General features: G+C 40.8%; 1 protein-coding gene across 5 annotated transcripts in view; it reads left to right on the top strand.

Annotated features, from left to right (window-relative positions):
• The first annotated feature begins 347 nt into the window (after window positions 1-347).
• The window catches only part of PJA2 (praja ring finger ubiquitin ligase 2), a 32652-nt gene continuing 19329 nt past the window's right edge, over window positions 348-13670 (top strand). The window contains exons 1-3 of one of the 5 annotated variants that reach the window (XM_066339197.1): window positions 830-933; window positions 2475-2916; window positions 13095-13295. In XM_066339197.1, coding sequence (XP_066195294.1) covers window positions 2904-2916; window positions 13095-13295 — 214 coding nt within the window. In that variant the 5' untranslated portion in view covers window positions 830-933; window positions 2475-2903. Of the gene's footprint in view, window positions 527-829; window positions 934-2474; window positions 2917-4779; window positions 4964-5138; window positions 5164-9840; window positions 9933-13094; window positions 13296-13670 lie in introns of those variants that run through there. The other 4 variants (XM_066339199.1, XM_066339198.1, XM_066339201.1 and 1 more) reach the window with 4 other exon arrangements.

Below are 13670 nucleotides of genomic sequence, written 5' to 3'. Positions count from 1 at the left end.
GTTTCAGGTCTCTTCCCAATCCTGCTGGCGGGGAATGAGGGAGAGGCTGCTAGCGCTGGGGGTTAAATCCCGACAAACCCTATAAGGCAGTGTTTAAAGCGGCGGTGGTTACCAGCGGCGGCAGGCCCGCCCCCGGCGGCCCCAGGTGCGACATCTCCGCGGCGGCCGGCCCGGCCCCGGCTCCCCGCCCCGCCCCCGGGCCCCGCCCCGCCCCCGGGCCCCGCCCCGCTCTGCAGTCACGATTGGTCGTTGCCCTCCGTCCTGGCTTATGATTGGTCGGCGCAGGCCGTGCTGCGGGCGGGATTGGCCGCGGCGCTGGTGGCGGGCGGGAGGCGGCGGTGGGAGAGGGCGGGGTGAGTGCGGCCGCGGCCCGGCTCCGCTGGGTGCCCGTACAGGGGGCGGGCGGGGGCTCGGCCAGTCGGGCTGGCGTGTCGGCAGTGCTGGCGCTGTCGTTTGTGCTGTGGAGCAGCGGCCTCGCTCCTTCCCGCCGAGGCGGGCCTGCGGCCGAGGGTAGGGGCCTCAGGCGGTGGGTCGAGAGAGCACCGCGGGCGGGCCGTGGTGGCCTCGCGAGTGCCCGTCCGTGAGCGGCCGGGGCCGTTTGTGCGTGTGGGGGAGACGGCGGGGCGCGCAGCGATAGAGCTAACACGGGCAGGCCTTCGGGGGCATAGGGCTTGCAATCAATTTCCTTTCTTTGTTGTTTTGGTTTGGTTTGTTCTTGTTTGTTTGGGGTTTTTTGTTGTGTTTTGTAGTTTTTCTCCCGCAGCGCGGTGGCGGTGGCTCAGTACGCCGGGGACAGGGGAGGTCCCTGCGCGGGGTCTATCTTGTGACTGCCAAGTGTCATCGCTGACATCGCTTCAGAGAGGTTGTGAAACACACCTCCCTTTGCTTGAGGAGAGGAGGTCTGAGCCAGCAGCGCAGCCCCCCAAACACAGGGTCAGAAGGAGCGTGCTGTGGACCCAGAATCCAGGGGACATTTGTCGGTGCTCGCAGTTGATCTGCCTTTGCTTCCGCAGGAGTGAAATTAGCCTGTAGTTATACTGCCCAGGATGGGTTTTGTACCTAGAGGAGAGTAGCACCTACTGCTGCACTTCTGGAAGTTCTCTTGAAGTGCTTGTGGGGAGCGGTGTTGGCTGTGGTGGAGCTGAGCATTCTCAGAATGCCCTGCAGTGCACATTGGCTTTATTGGGTATTCCTGGTGAATTAACACTGAAACATATGAGTTACGTAGCATGTGAATCTCCGGGGTGCACAAAAACTTAAAAAGTTTGTTGTAAGTTTTGAGACTGTATACTTTACAGGATGTGTTTGAAAGCTTAGAGATTGTGTTTAGGCCCTTTTTCTATATTGCAACATATTCAGCACTTCTTTTTTTCAGTGTTGTTCTTGATTGGCATTTGTCTGTGCACACAGTTAAGCAGTTTATAAGAATGACTTTTGATTAGGTTTTTGCCACACCATCTAGAAAAGAATGTGTACTGTAGCAACGAAGGGTGGTGTCAGACTGTTAGTGTTCTCTTTAATGCAAAAATGAAGAATACATACTTTATGGCTTGAAATTTCATTTGTGAGAAGTATGCCTATTTAAAATTGTGTAAGCAAATGTGTGTAATAAAATAAGTTTACTTGTAGCTGAGTCAGACACACAGAGTTGATTTTTCTCTCACCCACTAAGAAAGGAAGAAGTCTGGTAAAAAATTGTTTACAAAAGTCTTTATTTTGAAGTTGCATTAAAATGGAGGATCAGGAAACTTCTGTGAAATTAAGCTCGTTTTTAAAATTTCCTTTGCTGATAGGGTGAATTGCAATGCGATGTAGTAAGGTGCAAGAGTTCTTGACAGATCAAAGCCTCATCAAAAGAAGAAATACATCTGAATTGTTGCCTTGTTAAGCTAGCTGATCCTATGAAGATGTGTGCTTTTGCAAAAGCAGTTTAGCACAACAAGTGAAAAACACTGATAAGATGTATTGGATGACTTCCACAAACACTGTTGCAAAAAGCTGAGCAGGCATTGCTCCCTTTTTTACACAGTGATATCCCTGGTGGCCCACAGTGCTTACTGAGCTGAGTTTGTTTTGATTCTTGGATTTTTAGGAAGGCTTGAATAAAACCGAAAATATTTACTGTGCTGTACAGCAGTAGGGGCTGGTTTTCGGGCAGACAGGTGTTTTGCAGGGTGGATCATGTTCTTTTGGCCTCTGAGGAAATTGGAGTTGTGGATGTCATCTGAAGCTGACCATGCCATCAAGACTTGTCCTAATACTTCTGAATAGTGTTTTGGTTGAAGTATGGGGAACAAATTTGTTCTAATTCATCTATTCACTGATACAGTAATACCCCCCCTGCATTTTATTGGCTAGGTCTTTAAGTCCAGTAGAGCCCACTTCAATTACAATGGTGCTTCAGCATTCTTGTATCTGTGTGTTTAGTAGTGTATTTTGTCAGGTTCTAAAGGGTTACTTTGCATTTATTTCAGGTGGAAAATGTGTTTAAAGACTTCAGGTAATACCATGAAATAAACGCTCAAGTTGCAGGAACAACTTCAAATATGGAATAACCAGTGATAAACCCAGATTGCTGGAGGACAATGGGCTCATCTCAGCCTTCTGTTCAGAACATCCATGGACAGGGGGTACTGTAATTGTCCCTAAAGAATACTGACCTGAACCAGCCGTGGAACTTCAGCTTCTGTGGTTTTGATAGCCTGGACTCAAACAAAACACATCATGCATTTTATCAGGGGGGTGTCCTGAAGCACTTGTAGTGGTACTGTGCACGGTTAATACGGGGGCAGTTATTTGAGTTGTCAAGGTGCAAAAGGCAGTAGTTCTTAAAAGAACCTTGGTTGTCATACAGGCCACACCTGACTGACTGTTCATGTGGAGCAGAGCTATGACTTATTTGTATGGGAAATCGAGGTAATTGTTGATGAGCTCCTAGTAATGAATGTAATACTACGCAAGGATGACAGAGTGGATGGTCATGTAAATTGGTAAATGCTTATGTGTTGTGGTGGGAAAAAATATTTATAAATTCTGCTGCCAGTGGCATTAATCATTCTGAATAGTTTTAAAACAGCGTTTCAAATTTGATTAATTTCAAGTGTGATGTTTTATACTAAATCCTTATGCAACATTTCAGATAGCTGAATATATGACTGTGGAAGCAGAGAGAATTCCAGCTGGGACGTGTGTGTGTCCTTAACAATTATTAAAGCAGGCCCTGAAAAGTTTGTGGTTGTTCAGATTCTAAAGTCTCCTAGGATTTTTATGTATTGCTGTAACATCATCAGTGTCTCTCTGCTAGAAGCAAAGCTGGGAAAAGAAAATCCATCGTGATAACAAATTTGAGATTTAAATGATGCCACTAATTGATACTATAGAAAAGTGTAATACAGAGAAATGGTTCTGATCCTGAGGGTAGATTGTGGATTCTTGCTCAGAAGGTTAGTGATAATTGTTTATACCAAAGTGTTCTATCATGTCAGCTTAGTGTCAGAATGTTCCAAAACATTCAAGAGAAGTTTCCCTAGCCCAGGTGATTTTAAACGGTAGCAAAACTTTCCTTTTGTTTCAGTGGTGGTATAGTCAACTTCATATGTTAAATAGATCTTCATTCGTTATGTGTTTGGTGAATCACATATATATCATTGTCCCTCTGTCCCCTGCCTGGCTGCAGGGTGTCCCCAGCCTTTCTGTCCCTCTGTCCCCTGCCTGGGTACAGGATGTCCCCAGTCTTTCTGTGTCCCTCTGTCCCCAGCCTGGCTGCAGGGTGTCCCCAAGCCTTTCGGTCCCTCTTTCCGCTGCCTGGCTGTCCCTCTGTCCCCAGCCTTTCTGTGTCCCTCTGTCCCCAGCTTTGCTGTCCCTCTGTCCCCTGCCTTGCTTCAGGTCCCCTGCCAAGCTTAAAAAAAAATAGTGATGTAGGGTTCTTGAGAGTACTGTCAGGAACCTGCAGCAGTATATTTTGAGGCCTAAACATTGGCTCCTAGGTAATGGATCTGTAATATGTTTCCGTGATTGTAATAAGGCGCTTTTTAAGAGAAAGATAGTGGTTTTCAAAAGGAGATAACAAAAAAAGAAGTCAAGTACTTGTACCATACTGAGTAAACCCAGTAAAATTTCATACAGCAATTGTGTAGCCTTTTAAAAACTTTTCAAAAGAAAAATTGTAAAAATAATAAAAATTAATTGTGATTTATCTTATATGTGAAAACAAGCAAATAATTATAGGTAATCATGTTGTTGCATGAGCAGTTTGGAGGAAAAACCCCATAGATTTTCCACTACATCCATGTACAACTGATTGCAGCCTGGGGGCAGAATAAATATCTGAAATTCTGGAGCTTTGGTTAGGGAAATGACTGTGGAGCTGGTAAGGACCTCAAGCAGTTATCTTGTCAGGGTTATCCTCTTTCCCAGCCCTTTCTCCCAGTGATTCTTCACTAGATGTTTGTTTGGATACTTTTCTTTGAGCTGAGTTTCTGATGGATATTCTTCAGCCTCTCCAGCCAGTCTTTTGGGGAATACAATATCTTTACTGATCAAAACATGTCCCCTTCCCTCATTTCCATGTGTTGTTTCCATATGTCAGGGAAAACAATGATCTTTTTTTGAAGCAAGGTGTTTAAAAACTATATGCAGAGCATAAGATCTGATTTACATTGTTTATCAGGATACAGGGGTTACTTTTCCTGTCTTGTAGTTTTCCCTCTAATGCAGCTCTGTGTGTTGGTATTTGCCAAAACAGAGGGAAGCAATGACTTAACTTTTGTCTGTTGTGGTCCTCTGTAATTCTCCAGTGCACTTCTGCTTAGTTCAACGTGGCCAATTGTTTCCCGTTTAGTAATTCCTTCAGTTGTTTATTCCTACTTGACAATAATATCCCATGCTTCTCTTAACTAAGAATGAACTTACTTCTTCACGGGTGTATTGGAATCACTTCAGGTTCTGTTTCATGACACTTCAGGTGAGCTCTTCTGTCTGTTGATTGGATCAGAGGCTTTTGTTACTCTTGTATCCAAGATAAGGAATTAGTTTTATGAAAGAGGAAAACTTTGAAGTGCTGAGACTTTACTATTCTTCAGGAAAAAACCAAAACCAACAAAACAAAACCTCCAAACTTTGAAAAAAAAGTTTAAAAATTGCTTTTACTAGTTCTGATAGTGGGTAAGGTTTGATTACATGTTTTGGGTTAACTTTGCTGTAATAAAGACTGTTATATAAGATGATAAATGGCAGTGCAAAAACATGTCTTTGGGTCTTCTAGTCTGACGAATTATATTTCTCCATCATTTAAGAGTTTCCATGGCCTGCACTTCCACCTTGGGATTCTTTTGTCATTTCTAGTTGCAGTGTTTGTCATGAGGGAAGAAAGTTATTGTTCTGGTTTCTTAAGGTGTTTTGGGGTCATATCCACTGGCAAGAGTAAAAGTGTACCTTTTCTGCTTGAAGTGTATTGGTAAGGTCTTGGCATTCTGTTGATTATTGGCATCTGTTGGAAGTATTTCAGATCCAGAGACATGCTTTCTCCTCTGGGAAGTTTATAATCAGAACTTAAACAAGAAAGTGAGATGTGAAAGTCGTAAGAGAGGACAGATATGGGGGTAGAGGATTGGTATCTGAATTTCTGTATGTCTTCTGACAAGCAGCAGGTAAAAATTGCTACTTCTGTGCCCTTAGTTTAGTACACCTATTTAGAATACAAAAACTTGTGATAGTGGGGAAGGAGAGAGATAAACTTGCCTGATGATTAGCAGTGATGTATTAACAGAACAGATTGCTACTGGGACTATTGGTGAAGTTAGGCTTTTTATTCTGAAAGCTAAAATGCTAGCTTTCTGTGGGAGAATGGGGCTTGCTGTTACTTGTTTAGTATATGGCACGTTGTCGTCGTCTTTAAAAGCTGTTAGTACTGCAGTTGCTTAATCTTCCCTCGAGATTTAATGTGCAATTTCTGCTGAATTTATTAGTTAGGATAAAATCTGGAAAATTGATTATTACAGTGGTAAGGAATGCTGTCGGTTTATCAGATCAAACAGAGGATTGAGAATTTTCATCAGGGGAGATGACAATGATGCATTCAAACTATTTACGACTATGTGTAAGAAAGTAGAGTAAACTGGGCAAAAGTTAGAGCAAGTCAGTACAAAAAAACCTGGGCAGGAGTTGTGTATAGTGCTGAAGCAGATAGACTTTCAGAGAATGGTGTCCAGTCAGTACTGGAATGACTCAGTTTTACCACCTTAGGTGTGCTAATGCAACAGCCTGCTGAGCTTCTTTAAAATGGAGATGGACTTGGACTCTCGAAGAAGGAGATCTGGGAGAGCTGAGTTAAGTTCACGTAGGCTGCTTTACAGCTTGACACCCAACCACTGCAGCGACACCTGAAGCTGCATCACTGCACCACCATAACTCTGGCTCCTTGGCTGAAGTGACCAGTTGGCAAACAGCCTAGGAGAGTTCTGTGCCTTTGTGTTGGTCAGAAGAGCTTGGACGAGAGAATGGGAGTGGTGTAGGATCTTCAGCTCTAGGAGGATGTTTAAGGACAGAAAGGAACTGCCACAAGATGATTGTTGGTAGCAACTTGCCCATTTGGACACCTCTGTATGGAAAGTGATGACTGAGCTCCACATGTTAAGGGAGTTCTGGACTTGAGAAAATTTTGTCTCTGCTTCATGATTTGTCCTGTGAATGTATGTAATGCATTTCTTTTAGAGCAACCATGATACTTTCATACATGTACTTTAATTCACTCTTGTTTGTATAGTGGCAGCACTTGCTCCGTTTCAAGTCTGGCAAAACATTTTTCATAATTTGGTGTCCTAGGGTGATTTTATGATGCTTTTATCCCCAGTCATCTGTTCTGTTTATGCTGGATATCAAGTTCTGCACCTTCGGGACTGGTTCCGAGAGCGAGGGAAGAAAGAAGCAGCGCGGGGTTCGTGTCCAGAAGCTGCGCTCCCTGCCCCGCACTGCTGCTCCCGCACTGTGCTGTCTGCAGCACGGACAGCAGGAGACTGCTCTCCCTTGCTTTTAGTTAGTTTGTAGGTGGCTGAGGCAGAGCAGTTCCCCAGACTGTGGTTTTTCTTTTTCTGGGAACGGACCAGCCCTGCTCTGGACTGAAAGCCCAGAAAAACACCAGGAGCTCACACCTGTGGCCCCCGGGGCCCGGGATGTGGCATTTTCCAGGGCTGGAGGGACTGACAAGAGACTGAGCGAGCCCAGCTACACCCCGTGAACAGACGTCCTGAAATTGCCCTCTCTTCAGAACAAGAGGTTCCATTGTTTAATATTACTATTTTTTTTTTTTTTTTTTGTGAATACTTTGCTGGTTAAATAAACAGTTTTTTCTACTTTTCTCCAAGGAAATATTTTCCTGAATCAGTTAGGGGAAAAAACGCTTGTCTGTGCTTTCTAGAGGAACTCCTTTGGAAGTTTCCTCCCAAATTTGCCCCTATGTGGGGCATTTGGGTAGAGTTGTAAATTGCCTGTGATGATTATAGGAGGTCATTAATTGAGATTTGGAATATACAGACGATGTCTAAAATAGTAATCAACTTCTTTCTTTTAGCCTGCACATTGACTAATGCTTTGGTACATTAAGGTTTTTAATTATTTGTAAAATTAATAGTGTAATATCAATAGACTAATAGTGTACTATTAATAGACTAATAATTCAGAATTTCAGTTTTGTGTTTATGGCACAAATTACATACAAAACTGCAGGCTTTTAGGAAAACGCAAAACAGAAACCAATTAGTATTTAAGTGGGAGGAAGCTGCTCTTAGTTTGCTTGTGATCACTTGCCTATTTTGGGAAGAGTCTCAGATCAGGATCAGAATATTTTGATATGATCATGGCTTTTGGGAGTCTTTTTTTTATTCATGTAATCTGAGAGGTAAAAAAACCACAACTAAACAGTATTCTAATTTAAAGTAAAATCAGTAGTGGGGCAGCCTGACAGCTTTTTGAATTTGGACCACAGGCTACTTCCAGCCCCAGGAAAAGGGAAGGAATGATACTGAGTAAAAAACATTGACTTAGTGGAATCTGCAGCTCAAAGGAGAGTTCAAAATGACCTGTAAGGTTGATGAAAAGAATGTCCCTGAAGTATCTTCCATTTGTCAGTGTATTTGTAGCTGAGCTGATACTTCTCTTGGAAATAATCACTAGTGTGTTCTCAAATATTCTAGTGAGGAGCCTTAAGTCACTTCTAAACCAGAGTTTGTGAAAGGAACTTTTGGTTAAATGGATTGGTTTGAAAAGAAAAAGATTTGGGTTTTGCTTATCATCCAGCATATTGTTTTCAGCTAGAATAGCGTTAAATTTCTTCATAGGAGTTTGCTTGGGATTATATTCTGTATGTTTGGCTGAAAACTGTGTTGATAACTTGCAGATATTTTTGTTATTGCTGGGCAGGGCTTGCACTGATCCAAGCTCTTTTCTGCTTCTCACCTCACCAGTGAGAAGGCTGGGGGTGCAAGGCTGGGAGCTGGGAGGGGACACAGCTGGGACAGGTAACCCCAGCTGACCAAAGCGGTATTCATGACCGTGTGGCATCATGCTCAGCTGGTAGGGGGAAAAAGGTTGGCTAGATTGCTCTGACTTTGGAGCTGTCTGAGCGCTGTTGTGTTGCCAGTGAGCAATTAGGGTTTTTTTGCATTTTTCATTTTACTTCCTTTTGTGTTTTTGTCTCCCTTTTTTTTTTTTTCCCTTAAAAACCCCCAAAATTCCAAAACTGTCTTTATCACAGCACATGGGTTTTTCCACTTTTACACTTCTTATTCTCTCTCCTTTTCCAGTGGGTGGAGCACCTGTGAGGTGAGCACCTGTGTGGTGCTTAGCTTCCTTCCTGGGTTAGACTCTGGCATATGGTTTTCTGAGGTTTAGATGGATGCCAGACAGTGAAAATAAATTTTAACTGAATATTCATTGCTTTGAGTATTAATCTGCTATGTATGTAGTTTGAAACTTGTAAACATAGTAAAAATTTTTAATACTTTGTGTTAATCTGCCCATAGAAGCAAGAGAAGGAAATTGTAACAGTAGTATGTTGTTTCAATTATTTGAATTGGAATATTCCTTCAGGTTTTCGGAGTACTGTGTGCCTTTCTTCTGTTAACTGAAATGAAGTAATCTCCTTGCAGTCCTGAGCAGTGGTGCTTAGCAAACTAAAAAGTCTCAATTCTAATTCAGAACTTTTTAAAATTTGTCTGCACTTCGAAGTTTTCAATACCTGCAGGGAAGGAAGGGATGTAGAATACTGGTTGTGGGTAATGAATATTGGATAATACAGTTTAAAAGACAATGTGAATACTTCTACCTGCAACGTTTATTTGTGTTGATCAAGGGTGTGATTTCATTATGATTCAGAAATAGTTAAGGGGGAGGGTGTGAAGAATGAGTTGGTTCCAAATTTTGCCCATTTGACAGCCAAATGAATTCGTATACTTCTGAGAATAAATGCAGATTTATTTTTAAGATGGTAACCCAGAAAACAGTAATTGTGTATTACATGTGTTTCCTTTTCAAACCTTGAATATGAGATCCTGTTGTTGCCTTGTAGGAGAAAATGTTTTCTGTTGTTCATAGATATAAGAGAAAAAAGAGCATTTGAGTAGGATAAAGAGTTTATTTTTATTTCCGTGTCAAGTGTTGAGATAGGGTTCAAAATATGCATACAAGTTGGTTTTTTTTTCAAGTACTAGGAAAATCTGAGGAAGAGCATAAAAAAATATTAATTGTTAACGGACTGAAAAAATAGTTCCTAAAGAAATATTTGAGGCTAATTTCACATTTCTTTTTTTTAAAAAAAAAAAGCTAGTAAATACTTCCTGCAGCAGAAAATGATGACAACTTGCAGTGGTTTCTCCCATTCCCTTCTGGGCCCCCCAGTCACATTCTGCCAAGCTTTCTCCTCCTGCCCTGCACACTCTGTAAGAAGTCCGTCTTCACGTCTCTTGTAACCCCACTTTAGGTACTGGAAGGTTGATTTAAGTTCTTCCTGCAGCCTTCTGCAGGCTCTGTTAGTCTTAGAACATCCCCAGCTCTCTTCATATCATGCCTTCATAGAAGGGGTACCCCAGCCTCAGATCACCTTCAGTCATGCGCTCTTTGAGACGAGGGAAGTGCTGCTGTTGTCGGTAGTGCACAGGATGTGATGGAGTCGAGGATATAGGAGGGAACAAAAGGGAGAGGAGAGTAAAGGGAGGTGACTGGGTTTCAGTGGGTGAGGACAGGATCCTGCATTGTCTGAGCAGGAAATTCCAGTTGTCCTACATCTAGCTCGGTAATTTAGTTTGAGATTTTTATTTTTTTTTTTTAATGTAGTATTGTGGTCTAGAATGTGGATGATTTCTGTAACTCAAGTTACAGTGCTAGGTTGTGAACACATGCAGCATGCATCCACTCTAACCTTGAACAGTTAGATCTCGAAAAACAGGGTGTTTTTTTTTTTTTTTTCCTTTTTTTAAATCTGTCGAAGAGGACAAGTTGGTTAGAATTTGGTCTAGATTCTGAAGCTTTCTGTGCTGCAGCCTGTAATTCTCTCTCTCTGGGAGTGGTCTCCTTGGTGCAGTGTTGGGTAGAGGTAAAAAGGAAGCACACCACTCTGTCAGTGATTAGGGCAGTGCCTGTTAAAGGCTGGACCTACCTGGTTGTGAACTGTATATTTTTTGAGACAATCTCTCCCATTTTTTTAATCAGCTCTGGTAATCCAAAATGCGTTCCTGTTCATGATCCTTTTGAGGAATTCAGGCAACTGTAATAACATTCTGGAAATATGGAGGTGTGTGTATAGGCATCTTCAGCTAGAGAAGTGAATAATTAGCTTGTTTGCCCTACTTTATTTATTCACTGGTGTGTTGCTTCTCTAAGACTGGTCAGTTCTGCAGAAATGCATCTTGTTGGTGATTTTTGGGTGTGCTTAGAACAGGTCTACTAAACTGAGCTTCTGAATCAATACCTACTTCTTAGGCTGAGCTAGCCTTGAAGAAATACCTGTGAGAGGATACTGTGTTTCACAGCTTCATTGCCTGAAGGGTTTCTTGTAAATTGGTCTGTGCATTCATGTAGCTAAATGCTGCTCATTTCTAGGCATGTAGGTAAATAAATGCCTGCCTCTTCTTATTTTTAAGATGTTTAGTATTTAGGTAGAAGTTAGTCCCTCCTGAAAAGTAAATGTGACAGCCGTGCTTCCAATAGGTAGTGAAAGCTTTCACTATCTTTATCCAATAAGTCTTCCCCAGGACAGAAGAATAAAAACTGCCTGCTCTATCTTCTAGAAACAGTGGAATATGTGATGAGAGACTCTGTATGCAGGATCATTATTTGGAACAAAAAATATAATACATTAAACAGATTTTGCATGTTGTGAACATCAGTTTTTTAAAAACTAAATATTTGCATTCAGGGAGTTTGTTGAGTGGACATCTGGTTTTGGACAATACTGGTGTTTCAGAGAACAAAATGAAATTAAGAATTATGCAGTTTTGTTTTATTTTTGCCTTGTTTGTTTCAAACACTTGTTTGAGAACAGATTTCTGCATTGCTATTCTGATTTACTAATCTAACTGTTGGATTTTATTCTGCAGATTTGGATGTGGCTGCTAATTAATCAGCTCCTTCTTGGCAGTCTGCTGATCAACCATGTTGTAATCAAGGGAAATTTCAGAATTGTCACAGCTTGGTTGAAAAAAAATAACATGGTGGTTGACTTAATAAAGATATTAACTACTGGCTGACTAGATAAGAAAATGAATTGTCAGTCCTGTTTTTTCTTGCATTAGTTGCCAGGATTTTTGTTTTGCACAGACACCAGAGTTTTAACCTTTCTAAAGATTGCAGTAGTGGTATAATTAATAACAAGACAAACATTTTAGGTTCTGGTTTTTGATGTAGGATGGGCAGATCTGGACAAATATTCAAAAATATTTCCAGGGAAAATTATGTGTAATCAAACTACATAGGGCTTCATAGATAAATGAGGAAAAAAGCTTCAGATACCTGCTAATTTATTTCTGCCCAAGTTCAATCTCTTTGATATGTTTCTGCCCATAGATAACTCTCTTTTTAAGTGTAATGAAGAGATTAGTTGCACAGCCAGGAAATAAAAAAGCTTTCCCATTTTTCTGAAGTTCATAATACTCTATATTAATGGTTGCAAACCTTATCTTCCTTGTCTTTAGTGTTAACTTTTTAATTTGGTGAATTTTAAGAATAGAAACTTTTAAATTCCATATCTACTAAAGATTAGAGTGAAAAAGTAACTTAGAGGGACACAAGAAGTCACTGTGTATCTTAAGTAGTGAACTTCTAATTGCACTTGTACAAGCAACAGCCTTTGGGTATGAACCCTTGTGTTAAATTATTAATACCTGATAATATCACTCTATTATAATCTTCTTTATTACACTATTGGCAGCCTTTTTCCACTGTTTCTCAAGTTCTTTTTTAGTCATCCCATATTTTCTTGGTAAAAGCTGTAAGTTGCATGACTATGAAAAACTGCTGTAAGAAGAAGCAGTGGTTTCTATGGCCATGCCTGAACATACTACCTCTAGCAGTAAGAATAAGGCCTTTTCCCTGGGACTTTTGTTTTAGAAGGTATGATTTGATTAATTGTACTTTTACAGTCACAAAGATAAGCTAGCTAGGGCTGCCTGAATTGTGCTACATTACCTGAAGAATTTTCCTTTATAGTGCTTGCAAATCTTTTCTGCAAGCTGATACATGTGTTGCGTCAGATTTATGAACAGAATGAAGAAAATAAAAAAAAGCTGTGACATCTGGGATTGATTTATTTTTTTAAAAAAAATTAAGTCTCTGTTATTAACTAAGAACATGTTGAGATGGGGCCACAGGGTTTGTCAGTATTATTTAGTGTAGGTGAAAACGCAGTTATATGCTCTCATAAGGTGTGGGCTCAGAGCACTTTATGATCTTAATATTCATATTGTTAATAAAGCATAAGACTTTAGAGAAATTGAAAACTTCTTGATATAAAAATGTATATTAAAATGTTAGGGAAGAGGGAAACTACAAAGACATATTGTTGTCTAACAACTCTCTCTTTTTCTTTCCTCCATAATCTCATGTAGCAATGGGCCAAGGACTTGGCAAAACTGTCTGGCCCAAACCTGCAGGAGGATATCAGGCTATTACAGGTGAAAGATGTGGAAGAAGACGTTCCTACCTTGGGTTTAGACGGTTTTTGAATAATCAAGATAGACATGGACATCAAGAGAGTGACAGCTGCAAACAATTAGAATTGGAAGATGTTCAGAAAGAGGATTCTTTATGTATGTACATATATTTGTGTATGTGCCATTTTGTTGTAAAGTGGGATGCTCAGGGCCAGAGGAGGAGGGCACATTAAGAGCCACATATGTGACTCAATATTATTGAGCCACTTAAATAATATGAAGAGTATATTTCCTATGTCTTTAATTTGCTTTTCCACAAAATTTCAGTCTCTAAAATAGAAATACTCTAATAAATTTATATTAAGTTGTGTAGTTTGGCCTGAAGGACATTCATAATGAGTTAATGTGTTCTAACAAACTAGGTAATAATAACATCCAATTATTTTGTCTCCAAATTAAAATGCACATTTGGAAGAAAATGCCCGTTCTAATCTTGTGAAAATCAGTTTAAGCCTCTGAAAAATCTTTAAA

This window comes from Sylvia atricapilla, chromosome Z (genome assembly GCF_009819655.1).
Source record: "Sylvia atricapilla isolate bSylAtr1 chromosome Z, bSylAtr1.pri, whole genome shotgun sequence".
In the NCBI taxonomy this organism is placed as follows: Eukaryota; Metazoa; Chordata; class Aves; order Passeriformes; family Sylviidae; genus Sylvia; species Sylvia atricapilla.
The sequence above is the reverse complement of the archived record's forward strand: the minus strand, read 5'-3'. Positions and strand labels throughout refer to the sequence as shown.